Source organism: Dysidea avara, chromosome 10 (genome assembly GCF_963678975.1).
Source record: "Dysidea avara chromosome 10, odDysAvar1.4, whole genome shotgun sequence".
NCBI lineage: Eukaryota > Metazoa > Porifera > Demospongiae > Dictyoceratida > Dysideidae > Dysidea > Dysidea avara.
This window is the reverse complement of record NC_089281.1, coordinates 29,060,997-29,084,113: the sequence shown is the minus strand read 5'-3', so window position 1 is coordinate 29,084,113 and position 23,117 is coordinate 29,060,997. Positions and strand designations below refer to the sequence as shown.

At 37.3% G+C, this 23,117-nt stretch overlaps 2 protein-coding genes across 3 annotated transcripts in view; one reads left to right on the top strand and one right to left on the bottom strand.

Moving 5' to 3' along the window:
* LOC136268429 (ATP-binding cassette sub-family C member 4-like) overlaps positions 1-23,117 on the top strand; it is a 73,804-nt gene that overhangs the window by 5,318 nt on the left and 45,369 nt on the right. The window contains exons 4-29 of one of the 2 annotated variants that reach the window (XM_066063769.1): positions 4,730-5,023; positions 5,070-5,159; positions 6,109-6,272; positions 7,487-7,612; positions 7,664-7,913; positions 7,969-8,178; positions 8,228-8,275; positions 8,333-8,377; positions 8,439-8,630; positions 8,679-8,773; positions 8,825-8,911; positions 8,970-9,066; positions 9,124-9,483; positions 10,347-10,481; positions 10,535-10,572; positions 10,655-10,899; positions 11,919-11,998; positions 12,049-12,199; positions 12,255-12,485; positions 12,926-13,026; positions 13,079-13,279; positions 13,337-13,492; positions 13,547-13,636; positions 13,682-13,854; positions 13,917-14,022; positions 14,072-14,385. In XM_066063769.1, the coding sequence (XP_065919841.1) occupies positions 4,730-5,023; positions 5,070-5,159; positions 6,109-6,272; positions 7,487-7,612; positions 7,664-7,913; positions 7,969-8,178; positions 8,228-8,275; positions 8,333-8,377; positions 8,439-8,630; positions 8,679-8,773; positions 8,825-8,911; positions 8,970-9,066; positions 9,124-9,483; positions 10,347-10,481; positions 10,535-10,572; positions 10,655-10,899; positions 11,919-11,998; positions 12,049-12,199; positions 12,255-12,485; positions 12,926-13,026; positions 13,079-13,279; positions 13,337-13,492; positions 13,547-13,636; positions 13,682-13,854; positions 13,917-14,022; positions 14,072-14,239 (3,933 nt within the window). In that variant the 3' untranslated portion in view covers positions 14,240-14,385. Of the gene's footprint in view, positions 1-4,729; positions 5,024-5,069; positions 5,160-6,108; positions 6,273-7,486; positions 7,613-7,663; positions 7,914-7,968; positions 8,179-8,227; positions 8,276-8,332; positions 8,378-8,438; positions 8,631-8,678; positions 8,774-8,824; positions 8,912-8,969; positions 9,067-9,123; positions 9,484-10,346; positions 10,482-10,534; positions 10,573-10,654; positions 10,900-11,918; positions 11,999-12,048; positions 12,200-12,254; positions 12,486-12,925; positions 13,027-13,078; positions 13,280-13,336; positions 13,493-13,546; positions 13,637-13,681; positions 13,897-13,916; positions 14,023-14,071; positions 14,386-23,117 lie in introns of those variants that run through there. The other variant, XM_066063770.1, reaches the window with a different exon arrangement.
* On the bottom strand, positions 16,130-19,475 carry LOC136236892 (ATP-binding cassette sub-family C member 4-like). The gene is made up of 11 exons (XM_066027122.1): positions 19,463-19,475; positions 18,221-18,300; positions 18,016-18,166; positions 17,736-17,966; positions 17,333-17,433; positions 17,081-17,281; positions 16,868-17,023; positions 16,724-16,813; positions 16,506-16,678; positions 16,338-16,443; positions 16,130-16,288 (listed from the first exon to the last, which is right to left on the bottom strand). Exons 1-11 carry the CDS (start codon positions 19,473-19,475, stop codon positions 16,130-16,132), a joined length of 1,461 nt encoding a protein of 486 aa, XP_065883194.1.

Below are 23,117 nucleotides of genomic sequence, written 5' to 3'. Positions count from 1 at the left end.
ATAATATCACACAAAAACCAGTCTCAATTTTCCCTGATGACGATGAGGCAGTATTGGTTAAGTAAAACTAAGCCCAAACAAGCTTTCAGATCGACCCGAAATGCTTTCAGCAAGTTGCTACGAAATTTAAAAAATAATTTATTTAAAGGAATTTTCTACTGACTGACGGACTCACTGCCTGACTGACTCACGTCTGACTGACTGACTGACTGCCTGATGCCTTCAGATGAGTGTAACTCGATAATGGCTAAGGCTACGGGCTTGATTTTTTCACTGTTTGATGTTGCTTCAGCCCAAGAGGTGCCTTTTGGCATACCGCAGTACGTACAATGCATTTTCATGGACTTACCAGTGTCCTTTGTGTCCCATTCATCTTTACTGACAGTGAAAAGTGTTGATTTGGTGATAGCACATGATGGCTTCTCTTCGTAAAGGAAATCATCCGTATTTTTCATAGTGGCTGTTTTGATTGCAAAGGTGCTTTTCAAACAGTTCTTGATTTGTACTGCTGTGTATATGGGTTGAACATAGCTGACAACGAAGCGTAATGGATACTTCACTTTTCAGACAATAATTGATATAGCTGGGGCACGCGGTGCCATCCAGATGCGGTATGCATGAGTTATAATAATAATATTTTCAAAAAAGTTAGCAAACAAGTACACAGAAAAATTTGGAATTTTCAACTAGAGTAAGGACCATAGCACATCGATAAAAAGTACTAAAAGAAGCTGGAGTAGTGCACGATATTAATCACAGTAAAACAATAAGAAGTGTTGTGCTTGTGATAGTAGGGACCACAAAGGTTTGAGTATGGCCCATTAAAAACATCGCCCTAAAACCAGTTTCACTTTTCCCTGACGATGATGAGGCAGTATTGGTTAGGTAAAACTAAGCCCAACCTTCAGATTGATCCAAAACACTTTCAACAAGTTGCTACAGAATTTTACAAAGAAATTACAGAATTTTCTACTGACTGACTGATGCCTTCAGACAAGCGTAGGTCGATAATGGCTAAAGCTACAGGCTTGATTTTTTTCACTGTTTGATGTCGTTTCAACTGGACATGTGCCTTTTGGCATACCGCAGTATGTACAATGCATTCTTCATGGACTTACCAGTGTCCTCCTTTGTGTCCCATTCGACAGCGAAAGTGTTGATTTGGCAGTAGTGCATGATGGCTTCCCTTCGTAACAGAAATCGTCTGTATTTTTCATAGTGGCTACTTTGATTGTAGAGGTGTTTTTCAAACAGTTCTTGTTTGTAATTCTGTGTAATGGATTGGACCAAGAGTTCATAATATATATATATTTAGGTATATATATATATTATGAACTCTTGGTTGATCATAGCTGACAACAAAGCGTAATGGATTTTTTCGGACGATAATTGGTAGCTGGGACGTGCTATGCCATTTCTTTCTTTTGATATGGTATGTGTGGGTTCACCAGTCACAATTATTTTATTTGTGACCGTCTCAGTGAAAACCCCTCTAGTTCACACAAGCATGAGTCTTGAGAAAAACAAAATTGTTAAAAAAAATGGTGAAATTACATGTATTACAAAGAAAATTTTGCTCAAGTTTTAGTTGAGCCATTACTCAGAGAAGAAGGAAGACCCAAATCAATTAAACCTATACAACATCTTATTTGCCGATAGGGAGTTCGAAAATCTTTGTTTAATTTCTGTAGCCCCAATAGTTTGCATGTCAAGTACATTTGTTTATGATGCGGTAGACGTAAGCAAAATTGTTCAATAAAACCGCCTTCATACGCCTGTGTGCAAGTAACTGCTGGGCGAAAACTAAACCTTGGTTGATCTGCCAATCCATGGTGACCATTGTAAGCCTAATCCCAACTCTGTAGACTAATACAAACAGACGTTATGGCTGCAAATGTAAGCACCTGTAGTTTATTTTTAGTGTAGTCACTGTACAAATCGATTTCCTACTGTCTAGCGCTGTAATTCCACCATAATCAACTGAGATTTTGGTGAACTACTCCTTGAACAATGCAGATAATGCTGAGAAAGTAAAAAGAAATTCAGAGGTTGTGCGAACTAAACGGGTTTTCACTGAGATGGTCACATTTTACAAACAAGTTAACAAACAAGTACACAAAAAAATTGAATTTCAACTACGGTAGGAACTGTAGCACGTTGATAAAAAGTACTGAAACAAGCTGGAGTAGTGCACGATATTAAATCACAGTAAAACAATAAGAAGTGTTATATCCCTACTGTGCATTTCCATTATGGTATCTTGAGCACAGTAGGGATATAATACTTCTTTTTGTTTTACTGTGATTTAATACTGTGCACTACTCCAGCTTGTTTCAGTACTTTTTATCGATGTGCTATGGTCCCTACTCTAGTTGAAAATTCCATTTTGTGTACCTGTTATTGTCTCCTTGCATCCTTAAATGCTTTACCTTCTCGCCAAACCTTCTAAAACAAGTTCAACAGAAAATTGGGTTACCAAACTCTACTAAGACTAGTAATTTTGGAGTAACCCTTTCAGTCTACATCCTCGGCTGTTTAAACTGTACTTTCTTATCAGTAGAAGGGTTGACTAAATATTGGAAACCTTGCCAGTAACATCAAACACCAGCTAAATGCCACTTGTTCATCACTTTTGCAGGTTACACAATATGTTGACCTTCCTAATCCAGCTGATGAGTATCCTAGACAACTCTGTGTCTACATCCATATATTATAATTCATCTTAGTTGATTAAGGCTTCTTTACTATCAGCAACTGCACTCTTGACTACATATTCACTCCAGCTCAATGTTTGTTATGTTCACCATGCAACACTCAGTTCCATATTTGACTTTATGCATGAAATATGAAACAGCAACTGCTCTCATTAAGAATTGATCACCACAGCTATAACCACGGTGGTAGTAGGTGCACCAGACAATGCCAATGTTAAGCAGATCTTGCAGGGATCTATGCAAGTGAAACAAGAGATGAATGATGGTATTACAGCATAGATTGGTGGGAAAGTCCCTACTTTTGCATTGAACAAAATTATAGCTACTGTGCCAAAGTAGGAACTTTCCCACAGAGCTGTGCTGTAATACCATCATTCATCTCTTGTTTCACTCCTTTTTGTTGCATAGATCCCTACTTCATTTTATTTTTAAAATACTAGTTTGTTTAATTTTTGTAGTAGCACAGTTACAGTGTAACTTGTGACTGTTCTATTAGAATATCATACATGACTGTTGTATTAGAGTATCTTGAGTCAGCCAAGGGGTGTGCAGCTAGCTAGACCAATAAGGGGTGAGGTCATCTTGTTTACTGTTAAGTAAATAGCTAGATTTTTATGAGGTGTGGTTTCCGTACTCTGTCGCTGTTAGTCCACCTAGATCTTTATTTGATGGGTGTGGTCATGAACCTATTGTGAACGGGATCCCAATTGCAAAGTTGCAGATATCTAGGTATTATACTTCTTATAGTAGCACTGGGACTGATGCGCAGCTCTGAAAAAATTCTGTTACATCTAAATATGTGACCGGATTTGCGAAAAGGTACCTTTTTCACACACAAAATTTGACCCATTTTTTGAACTTTGAAGCTTCATAACTTTTTTGTCATGGCATATAATTAACTGACATTTTCCATAAGTGTAGCTACAGTATCGGCTGTAGTGTGATACTAAGAGCAAGTGAATCAGCCTAAGGACTCAAGTCTTACATCATTTTTTTTGCTGGTATGTAAAATGTGTGGAAAAGGTACCTTTTTGCAAATCCGGTCACATATGCTGGTGAAAGAAAGTGTTGATAGGAAAGTTAACACCTCGATATGGTTTTGTTGGATGAAGAAGACAAGCAGCCTGATTGAAGATAAAAAAACAGCAAGGCACAAAGGGCCTGTACTTGTCGGAACCCCAAAAGGCACATCCCACTGGGGAGTTTGTTATTGTGGCATAAAATGGTGGCAGTGCGCTACTTCGTTTGGCCTCTATGCTTGCGACTGTGGTCAGGCAGTGAGTGAGTGAGGCAGACCAAATTTCAAGTTTTTGGTGATTTTTTTAAAATTTCTATATCTGGTCACCTATTAATGTTTTCTTGTTTTTAATGTTGTATCTCATGTTAGATGGACTAATATTATTCCGTAAAAGTGATTTTCGTAGCATAAGATGTCTCTAGGATGATTTTTGAAGGTGGGATTTAAGGTGGCGTGTGTCATTTTTGGGGATCCCTACTTAAACAGTACTACCGTACTGTAAGTACTGAATTCATAAATTAGTTACTATGCTGTACTGTAAGTGCTGTATTCATATATTTGTTACTATGGTTTCATGCTGATTTTGATGATTTGTTGTATCATAATAATAAGTGGGAATAATCGTGATAAGAAAATATTGTATATTGCACAACACCATAATATCTCTGCACTCACAATCTCACGTGAACAATTTTGTTCAACAAATGGTCAATACCAGTCTGAGGAGACTCCTGCTCCAACCTGATCTCTACACACAGGAGGCTGCATGTGTTGTTAGCCACATCATTAGCTTTATTCATGAACCAACAACAGTAACACGCATCACTTTATGCCAGGGTGACCATGTGGAGATCAATCACACACGCACACATGCACACACGCATGCACACACGCATGCACACATGCACACAACACTACTCATTGCACAGTTTCTAATTTTGTAGATGCATTTTACTCTTAAAGCATTACTACTGTAGTCTACTTATATTTTGTATAGTTTGTGTTTTTGATTGGTCAAAGTATTCTTGTGGGATACTTGTCAGAATACTTTTGTATGAAGAGGACACTGGAAGATGAACTGACTTTACTGAGAAATATGAGCAGTACAAATGACTCTATTAAATCCAAACAGGAGGAAATTGATGATGCTACCAGAGATGCTTATTTGTATGCTGTTGGGATGATTGTCTTAATGGTATTAATAGGTATCACACATGCATGGGCATTTTACTTGGCCCAGAACATGGGGATGCAAATGAGGATCATAGCAACTGGAGCCATTTATAATAAGGTATTGAGATTGATTTTAATACTTTTATACCATAGGCAAATCACAGGTATTGAAACTTAGTCACACCATCATTGGAAGATTATCCATTGGATATATTGTCAATCTTGCTTCAAATGATGTGCAGAGGTTTGATTTGGTGGGTCAATCAAACCACAGTTGTGGCCAATATCTGTTAAAATATGTAAACTAGTTGATTTTATTGCATGTGTCAGAGGTAGCTATCAGGATACAAATCTTCAATAGGAAATTATTTTTAATATTAATGATTTATAACATAAAAACCAACCATACATGCGTGTTTTGAGATAGAAAATGCAAAGTTCAGTAGTAAAATTAGTACAAATGTCTCTAAAAATCTAGTTTTTATTAGGTAAATAATAAAAGACAGACAAAAGCTAGCATATAAATACAAAAAGAAATGATATTTAATCAAAACAGCGAGGCTGTGAAAAAGGGCATGCCTTCAAAAAATAGACTAGTATGAAAGAGATGTGATATCAAAGGTGGTGGCCAAGAAAAATGTGTGCAATGATATTATTATGTCAATTAATTTGTAATGTCATGAATTAAGTGACAATGTAATAATTTTACAGCCATTTCTTGGTCACCACCTTTGATATCACATCTTTTTCATACTAGCCTATTTTTGAAAGGTCGCACCCTTTTTTTCACAGCTTGGCTGTTTCGAATTGTTAAATTTCTACATTAGCCTATATAATTAGCAGCTAGTACACCAGCATGGATAGACGTAGGCACTTCAAATGATGCCCCCTAGTTTACTTGTTTACATACTCTTTTATTTTTGTAGTAGCTTAAATTTTCCTTACGCTTCCTAATTATTCTATGTGAATACCTCCATATTAATGAATTGGTCTTGATGTATGGATTGTGTGTTGTGTTACAATACCCTATAGGGTATTAAAAACTTTCTAGGAAATCATGTAAATAAAGTTGATTAATTGATAATCCTATACAATGGCAAATCATCTATGCAAATAATGCACAAGTCTGGCACACCGGTCCCCTTGGTTACACGGTGTCCATATACTGTAAATGTGTCTGATTTAATGTCAGTTTTTGTGTAGGGTTTCATGTTTATTCATGAATTTTGGGTTGTTCCACTATTTCTACCTATTGTTTCCTACTTGCTATGGAGAGAAGTGGGACCAAGCTCTTTGGCAGCTTTAGGAGTGCTACTACTTCAACCTCCAATCCAATATACAGTGGCTCGTTTGTATGCAAGATGGAGGTGTGTATAAAAGAGATGTGACTAAAATGTGGAATGGCCAAACAAGTATAAAACAGATTTACTAGTATTGCATCCCAAAATAGTAAGCACAGCAAATGTTTTAGACAAACTTCTGAATGTGATTATAAAGTGTGATGCTAAGCTTGCGTTTAAAACTAGCCTTAATAATACATGAGTGATAGTGAACAGTATTGTGAATAAGATCAAAATTATTTCGTATAATAAACAACACAACACAAAGCCTTACCAGCCAATAAATGATCTCAAAGCCTGCACATCACCACTTCTTACCAATAGGAGCAGCCATAAAACCAGTTGCAGTGATTAACCTGAATGTAAATCTTAGTTTTCAAAAATCTTGAAGTTTGCATCTTGGCTTGCATGTATACAGTCATAATGTAAAGAGTAGAAAACGTGACCGGAATCTTACATGCCTAATTTTACAGTAGATGAATGCAATGAGTAAATTATTTACAAAATAAAAAATATTCAAAAACTTTTTGACCTCCGTTTCAGCTCTAGAGCCAAGAACTTACAATGCTACAAAGTAGTAACAATAGAAAATCGATTTGTACAGTGACAATAAACTAGCAGGTGCTTAATTAAACAGTTATAACTTATGAATGCAGTACTCTACCAAGATGCAATGTTTACACTATTATGAACAGGTGAATCCATTGCTGGGTAAGTTTAGTCTTCCAGGCCCTCCCTACTACCAGGGCAAAAAGGTGAAAACATGAGAAAAAATTGATAGTGTACTGCTCTTCCACTGTATGGCAGACTAATGCTTATATCTTTCATCTCCTTGGGAACATTGACACAAAACAAAGAATTTCGAATGCTTCTTACTTTGGGGATCTCAATGCTACCAAGGGTACCTGACCATTCCTTTGGCTAGAAAATGGTAATAAAAATAAAATGAGTTAACATGTAGGGTTCTTGCAGATCTGGTTACAAATAGTTGAGTGCGGGGCTTATCAAGCATGCTTCAGATAGTGTTCAGTGGTTTATTCATGATCATTGTAGCATTTGTTGTTGTTTTTGAACTACCATTTATGGTAAACAAATGTTTTAAGAGCAGTTTCTCCCTAGCTGCATGTCCATGTGCATGCAAATCATTTTATAGTCCATTCCACATAATATATAGTCACAATTGTATGAAACATAGTCACAATTGCATTTATATAACTGTATATGGCTACATACATATGTAGGTTAAAGTCAGCTAAAGTGACAGACAAGAGAGTGAGAGTGATGAATGAGATCATCAGTGGTATGAGACTGATCAAGATGTATGCCTGGGAGTGGGCATTCCATGAATATGTGAAGAAGATCAGAAAGTTAGTATTGTGATCTATTATGCTTTTTGTGTATTCATTTAATTAAATTAGGAAAGAAACTAAAATTAATACACAAGCCAGTATGGTTCGTGCAATCAATTTTTCATTTTTCCTTGTTTCTATAAATATATTGAACTTTGTGACATTTTCTGTTTATACTGGAACTGGCAATGCATTAAATGCAAGAAAGGTGTTCACTTTTCTTGCACTGGTGTCTTTTGCAAGACTTTATTTTGCCCATATATTGGTCTATTTCTTGTTGACCTTGCAAGAAATGAGAGTAGCTGTGCAAAGGATACAGGTGAATATTGCTACATGTCATTGCCGCACTTGCAGTCTACTGGTTTTTTTCACAGAAACTACTATTACTACCAGAACTTGGTAATACAATAACTGGTACAGATAGTGATCCAGTCAAGACAACTAGTAGATCATGTTCCCCTAATGTGATGCCTTCTCTTAAGTTGGTCAATGAAGAAGTCACTAATGATAGTGGACATGGATCATTGTCCAATGGAGTAACTCCCAGGATCATAGTCAATAATCTAACAGCATCCTGGACACATGTTAGAGTTTAACAACATATACAGTATCTTCATGTGTGTATGGTTGTAGGATATAGAGAAAGTTGTTTTAAAAGACATCAACTTCAGTGTAGATCAGGTGAGGTGTTTAGTTGGTAGACAGTCAGTCAAGTGAGATTATAAGATGATGATATAGTCAAACAGGTTACTGGCAGTAGTTGGTCCAGTGGGATCAGGAAAGGTGTGTTGTCTACTAGTTGACTACTCTAACTGATCTCCATCATACTTTACTACTACTATAGTCATCAATACTGCAGTGTCTACTGAGAGAACTAGAAGCATTGGATGGGTCAGTAGACATTGAGGGTAGTGTATCTTATGCAAGTCAAGATCCATGGATATTTTCTGGAACAATAAAAGAAAATATTTTATTTGGACAAGATCATGATGAGGCTTGGTATAACAGAGTAGTGGAGTGTTGTTGTCTAGTGAAGGTAAAATTTTACCATTATGTACCCATAGACACTGTAGTAGCTATATAGGACATTGATGAGATGCCATTTGGTAATGAGACTTTGATAGGAGAACGAGGAGTGAACCTTAGTGGTGGTCAGAAGGCTAGAGTGAACCTTGCCAGGTGTGTGTAGACCATGTGAGAAGCAGTGATGATGTAATTTGTTGTGTGTAGGGCTGTGTACAGGGACAGTGACATCATGTTGTTGGATGATCCTCTGAGTGCAGTAGATGCTGCAGTGAGCAGACACCTGTTTGATAGGTATAGAATGTTTAATGTAGTAATGGATTGTAGATGTTAGTGGTGTTATGATTATAAGGTGTATATGTGGAGTGTTAGCTGATAAGTTGGTGATCTTAGTGACCCATCAGTTACAATATGCCGAACATGCAGATCGTATTCTAGTACTGAAGGAGGTTTGTGTGTTGAGCTAGACAAAGTGATGATAATGTTGTTATTTACATGTTAAGTAGGGGTGTGTACAAGGATATGGAAATTATGAGGAGTTAACATCAAGTGGTGTTGACCCTACTGAACTATTTGATGATGTAGAGGATAATAGAAAATCAACAGATTTACCGGCCCTAGATATTGTAGTAGAGGAGTGTGATGATGTAACAGAAGAAACAGATGAAGGAACTGAGAGAAGGTCAAGTCATGCACAATTGTTACCAGTGGAGAAGGCAAGAAGACGTGTAAGATCAAAACACTCTGAGGGTGAACATAATCAAAATTATTTGCCAGTACTGGATGAGGTGTCAGTACACACTACACCATCCATGTTCTCTTTAGTGTCCATACCTGATGATGGTACTGCAGAAGAAAAGGAAAAGGTATATATTGAGAGGTTGAGGTTGCATTTTCACTGCATTTGTTGTACAACTTTTTAATGTAACACTTTTAGTAGGGAGATCAAAGGCAAATTCCAGTGTACAATGCTCATATAGATATATATTCATCAAATGCATTGTTTGCCATGTTATAACTACCAAGCTGGAATATATACAACTTCTTTAAAACCTATTCAGCTGTTTTTGTTTCAAGTATCAGACATGAAAGTGCACATGAAATAGCTACCCATATCAATCTCAGATATCCCAACTGAGTTGACATTTTTTCAAGGAAGATATCCACCCTAATCTTCTAGATTGTTATTTCCTTGTGGCATTTACATACAGCCAATGCAATATCTTATGTTTATTCAACAGATTCACATGTGCAGTATACTACTAATACAATTGTGCACATAAGCAAAATGACGGACTCATGCATCAAGCTCTCTAGTCTCTCTCTACCAACCATCAAATTTGGTTTCATCCGATCACAAAATTACACTCATGAGCCTTGACTAACTAGTCTGGCAAATGTTTGGTTTTGAACTTGGACAAGTGAAGCTGGCTATCATAGTATTATTATAGCCAGACTTTCACCCTGTCACCCCCAAAATATTTGATTTCCCCCCTAAAGGAGAAATCCTTGAATGAACACTGAGTTGTACCATGGTAATACAAATTGCAAGCTGTGTGTAGTAGTCAGCTAACTAGGAAGTTTTACAGTTGGTAACACAGACATGCTTGGGATTTACCTGATATGTACACCCTTTCCCTTGAACACTGCACATCTTAGGGAAATTGGGTGTACATATCAGGTAAACTCCTTGTTGCCATGTTACAACTATAACTTACACTGTGTATAGATCAACCTAAATGTTGTACCGGAGGAGGAGAGAGCTCATGGAACTATTTCTAGCAAAACTTATTATATGTACTTACGAGAAGGAGCAGGGAACTTGTTCCTCCTTTTTTTTGTATTTATATTCTTATTGGGTGAGGTAAGTTGTAGATTGAAACACGAGGTCTTGGTGATTGATTTTCATCATTTTAGGTAGTTGTAGTGGCAGCTGATTGGTGGTTGTCTAATTGGTAAGAACACATATACATGTATTTATTGTATATTGTATACAGTAATTATGGAACATTTAATATTGTGATATAATTATGGCAGGGCAAGTGGAGGTGACTCGTGTGGTGTAGAAAGCAGTAATTCATCAGATAGTGATCCATATGATTTGTCTACTAACCAAAGGATTGGCATATATGGAGGAATTGTACTTGCATCTATTGTGGTCGTTGCCTCTAAGACAGTCCTCAATTATCTAATCTGTATTGCTGCATCACGTAATTTACACAACAAGATGTTTAGAAGTATCTTGAGGTCTCCAGTATTGTTATTTGATACAAACCCAGTTGGTATGTGCATTCATACATCTACATCCTTAATATGCAGTTATACGTACCAGAGCACCTGTAGCCTAAGGGCCACAGTTTTTGGGTTTCAGGAGTATTATAAGTGAATCCTGAGCAGTCATGGTATTAGTAATATATCACTTAGGTATGTTCGCTTAATATGTACATGAAAGAACTAACACGAACTTAGCTCATACATTATTTTATGATGACCAAGCTAATGGAATTCAGAATAAGTTACAGCGACATAGTGTTATAGAAGTGATTGTGGTTTTCAATAATTTAGTTGCAGTATTTTTTTACTATTCTAAGTTGTCTAACCTTGTTAATGGACCCACTACATAAGTAAAGTATTAATTACTAATTTGTGTCAATGTAGAGTGATCTTGTAATGGCTGACTCATAGAAAGATGTATCCATGCCATTTTCAGCAAGTATACTCAGCCTATCACTTGGAAATTAAATCCCACAATATACATTAAGTTTTATGCATGTTGCTCAAATAGTAAATAAAATAAATTACATATACACACCAAAGTGTACCATATCCTTGAACTGGCTGGGCATCAAAGCCATGAGCTAACCACTTTCCCAGTATACATTCCATGGATATAAGTGACTATAAGTAGTACCACCTATGAGTGCCCCTCCAGCCCCCCCAGTTGCATAGGTGTAGCAACTTGGAGGGGGGGGCTGGAGCCCCCCTTGCGATTTTCCAATTGTAAATTACAAAAGATCGAGATACTCTAATAGACCAGTCAATTACTCTAATAAAGCAGTCACAGTATTCAGTAGCAAACTATGAAATTTTAAATAAGAATATTATGTACTTTATCAGTGATACATATTTGGTGGAGGACAGCCATTCTTAGCAGGTATTGACCTTTCTTTCTCTTCACCACTGTGTCCTACCAAACTGAAAGCCCATATCTAGCTATGCCTATGTCATACAAAATGGATGTATATATGGATGATGTGATATACTTACCATATTGTTACTGATACCAAATTCTCACTATTAGGACGAGTGTTGAACAGATTTTCTAAAGACGTTGGATTTATGGATGACCTACTGCCATTCCAATTTAACGAATTATTCACTGTTAGTTGAGAGTATGTATTAATGGTAGTCTGAAACTTCACTCTTTGTAGCTACTGCTGAGATTTGCTGCTATAATGATCGTTGCATGTGTGGCCAACTATTGGTTATTCATTCCTACCGTCATCATTGCTGTAGTACAGTTATCATTTCGATGGTTCTTCCTGCACACATCAAGGCATATAAAAAGATTGGAAGCACTAGGTAATTATGCTATTGTATAAATCACAAAATGTTGCGTTTTCTTATTCCACTACAGCTCGTAGTCCACTGTATTCACACATCTCATCCACTATTCAAGGCCTGTCTACTATTAGAGCTTATAAGGAAGCAGAAAAATTTTCTAATTACTTGCACTACTACCTCAATGAACACACCAAGGCATGGCACTTGTATGTTGCTACCAATCGATGGTTTGGGATGAGGATTGATCTTATCACTGCAATGTTTCTTGTTTTTGTGGTGTTTACTGCAATTCCTTTAGCTGACAGTAAGCAACCAACGTGTGTGGGTTATATGTAGGAAAATTGAGTACCAATATTGGCACATTATTGAATTGTCTTGTCAAGCTTGATTGCATCTCAAGCTCTCACATATGTGTGTATGCAGCCTTTAACACAAAGTCAAAGTACAGACCATCAAACACTTTTTGCTATTTGATTAGGGTGGGGTTATATACAATTATTGGACTGGACTATAGAGAGTTCAGCTACAAGTCACTCTGTAGAGAGAGTTCGGCTACAGTATGCGGGGCTGGTTTCTAGGCAATGTTTTTTTGTGAATAAATGCAAACCTTTATTATCCCTACTATACAGTACTAAATATTGTATGATATCAAGCTTACAACTATGCATGGATAATGTACTATAGCTATTGGTGTCAATAGCTCAAAAGAATGCGTGGAATACACGTACGTAATATTTTATTTAGATCTTGATCCTGGCCTTGTGAGTCTCTCACTTGTCTATACTATCACTTTAACTGGAATGTTTCAGTATTGTGTTCGTGTTAGTGCTGAAGTAGAGAATTTGGTATGTAGTAAATTGTTCATGATATAATTGCATGGAGTATATCTGATTTAAGCTGATATCAGTGGAGAGAGTCATGGCTTATGGTCAACTAGAAAGTGAAGCAGAACTGGAAACTATTCCACATGACAAAGCCCCTCCTCTTCAATGGCCTGACAAAGGAGTGATTGATCTTCACAACACTAAATTTAAATATGCCATTGATTATCCCTATGTGTTGAAGTCAATATCTTTTAGAATTGAATCATGTGAAAAGGTTGATAACTAATTACTATTAGACTGTGACAAGTTGTGTGTATACATTATATATTAGGTTGGTATTGTGGGTAGGACTGGAGCTGGCAAGTCTTCATTGTTGTCAGCATTGTTCAGATTAGCAGAACCAGAAGGAGTGTTTGAAATTGATGGAATACAAATAACAGACATAGGACTACATGATCTTCGTAAAAAGATGTCAATTATTCCACAGGTGATGTGTTGTGTATATTGTAGTGAGATTTAGACTAGTGTGTGTATGATACAGGACCCAGTACTGTTCAGTGGAACTGTGAGGTATAACTTGGACCCATTCAATGAACTTGAAGATCACCAACTATGGGATGCATTGGAAGAGGTTTGATGAGATGATATAACAATTGTAGCTAATCACTACATTCAGGTACAACTGAAGGAAGTGATAAGTAATTTGGAGAATGGGTTAGAATCACAAGTGTCCGAAGGTGGTTCTAACTTTAGTGTGGGTCAGAGACAGTTGGTGTGTCTAGCAAGAGCACTATTGAGGAGGAACAAGATCCTTGTGATTGATGAAGCAACTGCAAATGTTGACCTAATGTGAGTTACTAAGATGTTATGAGAAGTGAGAGCTGTATGATGGTGACATGTATTGGGTACAGAACGGATGGTATAATTCAGGAGATGATCCGCAAGAAGTTCAACCATTGTACCATCCTTACTATTGCTCACCGACTGGAAACAATAATGGACTCTGATAGAGTACTGGTGGGTTAGGATGATAGTGAATAATTGTGTAGATGTTGTTGATTTGTAGGTTTTATCTTCTGGTAAAGTGATAGAGTTTGATACACCATTCAACCTCCTACAGAAACAACAGTCAGTGTTTCATAGTATGGTAAAGAGAACTGGTCCTGTAGAGTCTGAAAGACTTAGGGAAATTGCTGCAACAGTAGAACAGTTAAGATTTGGCACTAGATTATAATTATTTATTATCACAATGATTTAGTGAAATTTCAAAATTTGTGTTCAGCATACTCTGCATCCCACATTTGTGTGGATGCAAACAAAAAAGTGGTAAATCATATTTTGTTGTCTTGTACGTAGCATCATGCAATCGATGAGATAGTGTTTCCATACTTTACAACATAACTTCTGCTGCCAATCTTCTCGATGCACCCAAATTTAAGAAGCTAGCCTTTGAGAAAACTGTTCTACAACTCTGTCAGAATCAGAAGCAACGTGTAGTTTTCCAGGCATGAAGGAAATGATGTGCACTTATAATTTTGGTTGTAAAATAAGTTACATCTTTATTACTAAACACATGATCATGCCACGGAAAAACAATTAAGTTGCATAGCAATAATAGGTTACATGGTAACTACTGTGTAATCCAGAACACTTGGCAATTTTTGCATCATACATGCTACAGACACATTAAGTGGGTTTATTGCATACACATTCTGTCTGTATACCTATAAACTGAACTATTACTGAAGTGAAATGAGTACTTTTTGTACTTGATAAAATACAATGCATCTATTCCCCTAGGTAATGATATCTGCAAGTAGCTATATGAAAGTGTCTCACTAATATAAATTAAGTTATTAATAGGTATATAGCTGCAACTATATTCTAGGGACCTAGCTAGTTGAAATCTTGTTTTCTTGAGACTCAGCTGGAAGTTTTGAGTGAAAATTAAAATTCTGAGGGCCCATCTTGCCCACACTAATATACCACTATAGTTACATTCAGTCAAAGCTATTAAATTTTGTCTTAATTTTAAAGATTGGTTATTAATATTCAGCACAAACATTAAAGGTATAATTATAAGATTTTGTGGTATGGCACAATAGTGAGATATAGTAGCTAGTGTGCAGGTCAAGAATATGTTCAATTTTACCTCACACAGCAGCTAATTTGATAATTCTTTTATAAAATATAACTATTATAATTAGCTAAGACTATTATAATCATCTATTATATATTATAGCCCGTCCCCTTGCTCTTTTGATTCACTAAAACGTATAGCAATAATAGCTTCCTATACACTATAGCTAGTTAGCATGTGCATACAGTAGAAAAAATTCTCAGAGTACCCCAGCCCTTATGCATGTAGCTATAGCCTGTCCCCTAAATCCACCCTTGATAATGATACATATAACAATAGTATACTAGTGATATTGTATTGTTTTGTGTGATAGGCACTATAGCCCACTATATTGGCATAGCTTTGAGCATAATAGCTATAGGGGCCTGAAGCATTAAATTCTGAATGCAAAATTTAATGCTAACACAATATTTATTAGGTGGTAAATCCTTGTTGAAAATGCATGTTATAGAAAATTAAAGATTAACATGTTATATGGTCTAGATCTAATAAAACATGCAGTAACTCTGATAGAGCAGTCAATTAGCTATAGCTATTTAGCTAGTGAGAAAGTACAAATGAATTTTGTCAAACATATGAGCCGCATGTGGAGACAATGAGTAGAATAATTGAATTTTTTTAGCACTATGCATATAATTATGTATACCAGCTATTACCAGGTATAAATTTATAGCATAAGTGGAATGGGCACCTGGAATATAGGCTGGTACATATTGTATGAAATATAACAAACATTTTAGAACAATAAGCTCACAACACATTGATTAAATTACAAGAACTGTATACAGGAATATCAGGAACCTATAGCTAATTTATATAGCTGTCTTCAGTATGTTCAGCAAAACTTCAGCTGATCACAGTAACAGATTTCAATCTTAAAAATCATTTTACTATAATACAAACTTTTTCTATACATGACAGATTATATTTTACCACTGTTTATAGGCTAGCTGCACACTTTGCATTACAAATATACCAGCCGTGCTATTTACATCTATAATTGTGTTTCTTGGTAGCAATTTCCTTGAGTTTTTCTGACTCTACAGGACCAGTTCTCTTTACCATACTATGAAACACTGACTGTTGTTTCTGTAGGAGGTTGAATGGTGTATCAAACTCTATCACTTTACCAGAAGATAAAACCTACAAATCAACAACATCTACACAATTATTCACTATCATCCTAATACACCAGTACTCTATCAGAGTCCTTAATTGTTTCCAGTCGGTGAGCAATAGTAAGGATAGTACAATGGTTGAACTTCTTGCGGATCATCTCCTGAATTATACCATCCGTTCTGCACTCAATACATGTCACCATCATACAGTTCTCACTTCTCATAACATCTCAGTAACTCACATTAGGTCAACATTTGCAGTTGCTTCATCAATCACAAGGATCTTGTTCCTCCTCAATAGTGCTCTTGCTAGACACATCAACTGTCTCTGACCCACACTAAAGTTAGAACCACCTTCGGACATATGTGATTCTAACCCATTCTCCAAATTACTTATCACTTCCTTCAGTTGTACCTGAATGTAGTGATTAGCTACAATTGTTATATCATCTCATCATACCTCTTCCAATGCATCCCATACTTGGTGATCTTCAAGTTCATTGAATGGGTCCAAGTTATACCTCACAGTTCCACTGAACAGTACTGGGTCCTGTATCATACACACACTAGTCTAAATCTCACTACAATATATACAACACGTCACCTGTGGAATAATTGACATCTTTTTACGAAGATCGTGTAGTCCTATGTCTGTTATTTGTATTCCATCAATTTCAAACACTCCTTCTGGTTCTGCTAATCTGAACAATGCTGACAACAATGAAGACTTGCCAGCTCCAGTCCTACCCACAATACCAACCTAATATATAATGTATACACACAACTTGTCACAGTCTAATAGTAATTAGTTATCAACCTTTTCACATGATTCAATTCTAAAAGATATTGACTTCAACACATAGGGATAATCAATGGCATATTTAAATTTAGTGTTGTGAAGTTCAATCACTCCTTTGTCAGGCCATTGAAGAGGAGGAGCTTTGTCATGTGGAATAGTTTCCAGTTCTGCTTCACTTTCTAGTTGACCATAAGCCATGACTCTCTCCACTGATACCAACTGAAACCAAATGAGTATGCTACAGATCTGTACAATAGAATTTCTTCTTACAAGACTCTCCACCTCAGCACTAATGCGAACACAATATTGAAACAAATCAGCTAAGGTGATGATATAGGCTAGTGAGAGACCCACAAGGCCTGGATCAAGACCTAAATTATAAAAAAATGGAAGGTAATTATACTGATGCAGCTTGGTTAAGTATAGCTAACAGAAAATTACCCTTCATGTACAAAATTTAATGCTCAAATGAGTAAAGCATGTAAAAGCCATTTGACAACACATATAAACTTAATATGTAGTATACACAATGTAACTTGGAATACATCCATATCACTGGAAAGTCAAATTCCCAAAACTATGAAAGGCTTTTAATTATGCATAATATTATGTGATTAAATTACTACCAAAAGGCTCTATACACATTACAATGATAGAGTTATGAATTACATACTATCAGCTAGAGGAACTGCACTCAGTACTACAGTAGCAAGGAATGTTGCAGTGATTAGATCAACTCTCATCCCAAACCATCGGCTGATAGAAATATACATGTACCATGCCTTAGTGTGTTCATTGAGGTAATAATATAAATTATTAGAAAACTTCTCCTCCTCCTTATAAGCTCTAATAGTAGACAAGCCTTGAATAGTGGATGAGATGTGTGAATATAGTGGACTACGAGCTGTGATGGAATAAGAAATATTAACTGCTGTTTAAAAGATATGCTTTACCTAATGCCTCCAACCTCTTGATATTTCTTGATGTGTGAAGGAAGAACCATCGAAATGTAAATTGTACCATGGCAATAACGGTAGCAGGAATAAACAACCAGTAGTTGGCCACACATGCCACTAACATGATAGCTACAGATCTAGTCAGAATCTGTATGGACACATGTGAGTCACAGTGCTCTATTAAGTTATAATAAGTACTAACAGCAAACATTTCAAGAAAATGATATGGTAGAATATCATCCATGAATCCGATATCCTTGGAAAATCTGTTAAGCACTCGACCTAAGAAATACATACACATACTATACAAAATTTAGTGTGAAGACAGGTTTCAGTAAATATGCATATGGAAGTCAAACAATTCCCAACAGAAAACAAGAAATCAATGTAGCAATATCTGCAGTGAGACAGCATAGAGGGATCACCACAGAAATGTGGGAACGACCTTGTACCAATATTAAGAGGAACTGACAGTACAGGGATCACAGATAACAAACTTGTGATTATTTGTATGATTGCTGATTAATTGATTGATTTATAGTTTAATGTCATGGTAGTTGGCAATAGCCATTCTTCCCTACCAGAGCACACACAGCACACCAATACACACAAAACTAAATAACTAGCTATACTACAAATAATTACTTTAGGTAAAAGTCCTTGGCAGAGGATACAAATTCATTATAGTAGTAAGTAACTGGTGTTACAGCAGTGAGAGAATTCCACCAAGAAGTGGCAGACGATTGAAAAAATTTTCTGGTGCTTATAATTGAGACATTACAAGTTTGCAGATTAGCAAAGCTGTCCTTGCAATGTGCATTATAACTATGTTGTGGTCCAAATAGGATTGGTGGATCAAGAACCAAGCATGTTACTATGAAAGTATAGCAAAACATGGCACAAGTAGATTTAAGCTTAATTTGATCAGATGCAGGCAACCAGTTTAAATGTTGACGATGGTTCGAAACGTGATCATATTTCCTTAAACATTTAGTAACATGATGCACCTGTTCTGCAATCTTTGTAGACACGCTAACTGTGACTGGTTAAGAGGAGGACCCCACACAGGTAAGGCATAGACTTGTGAATTATTAATCAAGCACTACAACTTGGAAGTCCCAACAAGATCTCTGGCTGGGTGATTTGGTACCACAGTGATACCCACAGTCAAGAGATTGGAGATAGACCCATAATTTGGAATTCAGTACAATGGATTATGTGTGTGACATGCAGAGGAGTATCCAATATGGCAATGGAATGTGACCTGTGAGGCACATGCATAGAAAATGTGATAAAGTGTCTGAAGAATTGTATACAGCATTAGTGAGTTGTAGTAGTAAAGCCATTATGCATGTGCTCTTATCTGCTCTGAGCATCACAAGGAAAGGTCAATAGTGAAGAAGTTGCTATGCCAAGCAGTGCATTGTGCATGTGTGTAGCTGACCAGCACACGTCATCATGACTCAATTATTGGTGAGGAGTATAGTGATGAGTAGCTATTGAGTGCACTGTGAAGTGCTGTATAGCAGAATATTTTGGCAGGAGAAAAATTTTGGTGTGAATTTGGCGAGTACGCATGGACTCAACATTTTTATTAAAAATGTGTTTCACAACAGGAAGTCACAAAATACCAGACAAGTGAGTGATAATTGTTACAGCAGTTATTCGGCCTTCCCCCAAGTAACCCATGGAATAAACCCTATGTTGATATTTGTTTTTAGACTAATAGACTTAGCAAGCCATTCATGCCCATACGCTTTCCAGTCTTAATTACTACAATCTACTCAGTGCTCTACTATCGATGACACTGCTTCAATATTTTAAGTTGATGAAGAAAGTAAAAGTATCTACCAAATCCAAACACTCCTTTAAGTTAGAGGGTGCCATTTTCTGGGATTTCATCTGCAAATGCTTGCATAAGTAAGTTGCTAGAAAGCAATACTGCTCTGAACACTTGAGGCCCTTACACAATACTAAGCCCTGCACAGACATTTGAAATTGGTAAGAAAATGGTACAACTGCTGTGATGCATTACTATATGCCAATCGATAAAGGAAACCACAGTTTGACAATGGAAAGACTTACGTATACCAAAAAGAAAGTCAAAGACCAAGTTAAAGAAGTGGCACGTAGAATCAGACTTTTTTTACCAGATAGTGATAATGAAAATACAGATAGAGTAGAATTAGTTGCGAAGAAAGAGGCAGAGCTTTACTGGGACCTATGAACCAGTGAAGCATTTAAATACATCCTGGTTTTCTTCTGTACTTAGTCCGTAGATATTGCAAACCTTGTTGTGAACGCTGTCATCTAAATTGTGCAGGCAATGTAATCTCAGACTGCACATTCACTTAAACATTACTTGCAAATTTCAGTCGATGATCAATCAACTAAAATTTTCTTTTGCCAATTTTTTTTTTGCTATATGGTAGCTAGACTTTGTGAGGAGCTAGCGAGACTTGAGTATGACGGGAGAAGAGACTTGCAAAAGCAAAGCATCAGAGTCTAGTGAGTCCTGTGACAACAAGAAGTAGGTCACACACTTGCAAACTCCACCTCCTTGGCACATAGTAGGTTAGAGAAGGGCTATAGGGAGATCCACAGGACCCAGGACTTTGTGTACTTTAAAGTGTTGATATATATTTGATCATGCATGATGACATGGGTAGAGCTCTTATTGCATTACTCCAAAAAAGGTTTGAACTAAGTAGCATATAGGCACCAGGATCAGGTCATCCAGTCTCATTTTGTTTGAGTCATCTGGGTCTAACCTGCTTTATAGAATATCTGGAGTGAATCACATGTGAAATGAACTAGCTTTAGGAGGTGGAAGTGCATTAACACAGCAAAATTTAATCCTGCTGCAGCCCAGCTTCTTTCACGAGCCACACCCACTTATTGGAATTATGTGTTACTGTGGGTTGTGACCAAAACCTGCCAAAATACGTGATGAACGTTGCCATGCCAAACTGTGGTGAACTACACGTGAGTTACTTTGTTAAACTATAGTCTGCATGTGTGCTTTCAGGCTGCCAATAATTTGTGCAATGCGTGGAAATTATGAGTCCTAGTGTATGGCTACAAGCTACGACTAGAAAGTTCCATAAATCATTTAAAGCATTGCCTTGCTCGTACTATATGAAAAATAAAGAATGAGGTGCATGGCCGAGATGCTAATAAAGCATGAGGCGAAGCCGAGTGATTTAATTTTCATATATACCACACCTGTGGTTGAGATCAAAAGCGCCACGCTGTGCTACTGATATAACTGATGATATACCACAGCAAACTGTGGTATATAAGTGATATAGATATACCACGCTTTGTGGCTACGCTTACCATATATGGTGTAACTTCACACATTCCATGAAATTCTTATCTAAACGGTAAAAAGTCTCTAATAACAAGTACCTAAATCAACCAAGAATTATTCACCTGAGCAAGGAGAACAATTTTCCATGAACTCTTGTCTCCTTCATCAGGGCTTGACCCAAGTTGTAAGGTGAAGACCAAAAAAAAAAAAAAGGTCACAACCTGCTGGCACCAACCATATCTCCTTATCTATAAGCTTGCTACACTGCTCCTCTGAAGAATACTGTGACTGCTCTATTAGAGTATTTAGATCTGACTGCTCTATTAGAGTATATCGATCTTTTAAACAGGTATTCAGGGGGCCCTTCATGGGGCCTCCTGGGGCCCCTTTCAGGCTGGGGCCCGGGGCAATATTCCCCAGTTTCCCCCCCCTGTGGGCGGCCCTGTCCTTCATGGATAACTCACTAATCACAGGTAGGTGGGTGTCGCACCACTAAAGAGTCTAAAACATCTGATCCATCAAGGATTTCAACTAATTTCGATCTTCAACAGGTGCTGTTTCACTATAAATTGCTATCTATAATTGTTTCATCCAGGGCCGCCCACAGGGGGGGGCAACTGGGGCATTTTGCCCCGGGCCCCAGCCTGAAAGGGGCCCCAGGAGGCCCCATGAAGGGACCCCTGAATACCTGTTTAAAAGATCGATATACTCTAATAGAGCAGTCAGATCTAAATACTCTAATAGAGCAGTCACAGTATTCTTCAGAGGAGCAGTGTAGCAAGCTTATAGATAAGGAGATATGGTTGGTGATGGGTAGTTATTGTCATTGCCAGCAGATTGTGACCTTTTTTTTTTTTTTTTTTTTTTTGGTCTTCACCTTACAACTTGGGTCAAGGGCCCCACTTTAACTCTTTGCCCTGGGCCCCTTAATTTCTCTGGGCGGCCCTGGTTTCATCTACTGGGGTGTAGAATACAACTATAAAATAGCACTCGCGGCAATGCTTTATGTATACAGCGGATTTCTCTTGCGTTCGAATTTTGTGTAGCCCGTATTGTGCACATGCCAGGCTTTGAAAGTGAGGGCACGTGCACAATACGGAATACGAAGATTCGAACGCAAGAGAAATTCGCTGTATGTTATAAAGCATTGATCACGTATTTTAGCAGGTTTGGGTCGTAATCCACAGTCGATTCTATTGTGACCGGGTAGACGTCCTAAGGCCTACACCGCTGTCCGCTAGACGAAGTATGACTACAGCGACACGAAGACAGACAGCTCAGGGAAGCCTAAAATTGAGGATTACCAGCACACCACTGCAAGGGAGAAGGAAACAGTAAATAAAGGAGAGTTTCGTAGTGGGTGTGGCAAGTCTACGAGCGATGATTATTTCTATCAGGCTACTTGACAGAGACCACACAAGGAAGACTCGCCGGAAATACACACTGTGCACCCTGCTGTGCTGTCCACTACAAGGATAGATGTCCTGAGGCCTATCCCGCTGTGTGCTAGACGAATTATAGCTACTGTGACAAGAAGACAAGCAGGTCAGGGACTATAGACATATCTAAAACGGAGGATTACTAGCAACACCACTGCAAGGGAGAAGGAAACAGTCAATAAAGGATAGTTTCATAGTGGGTGTGGCAAGTTAATGTGGGATGATCACTCCGACCAGGCTGCCTACAATGACACACTCTGCACCCTACAGGATGACACCTTTGTGAACAAGGACAATTACGTTCAACTACTCAAATAGAACATACATCTACCTTACTAGGCGATGAA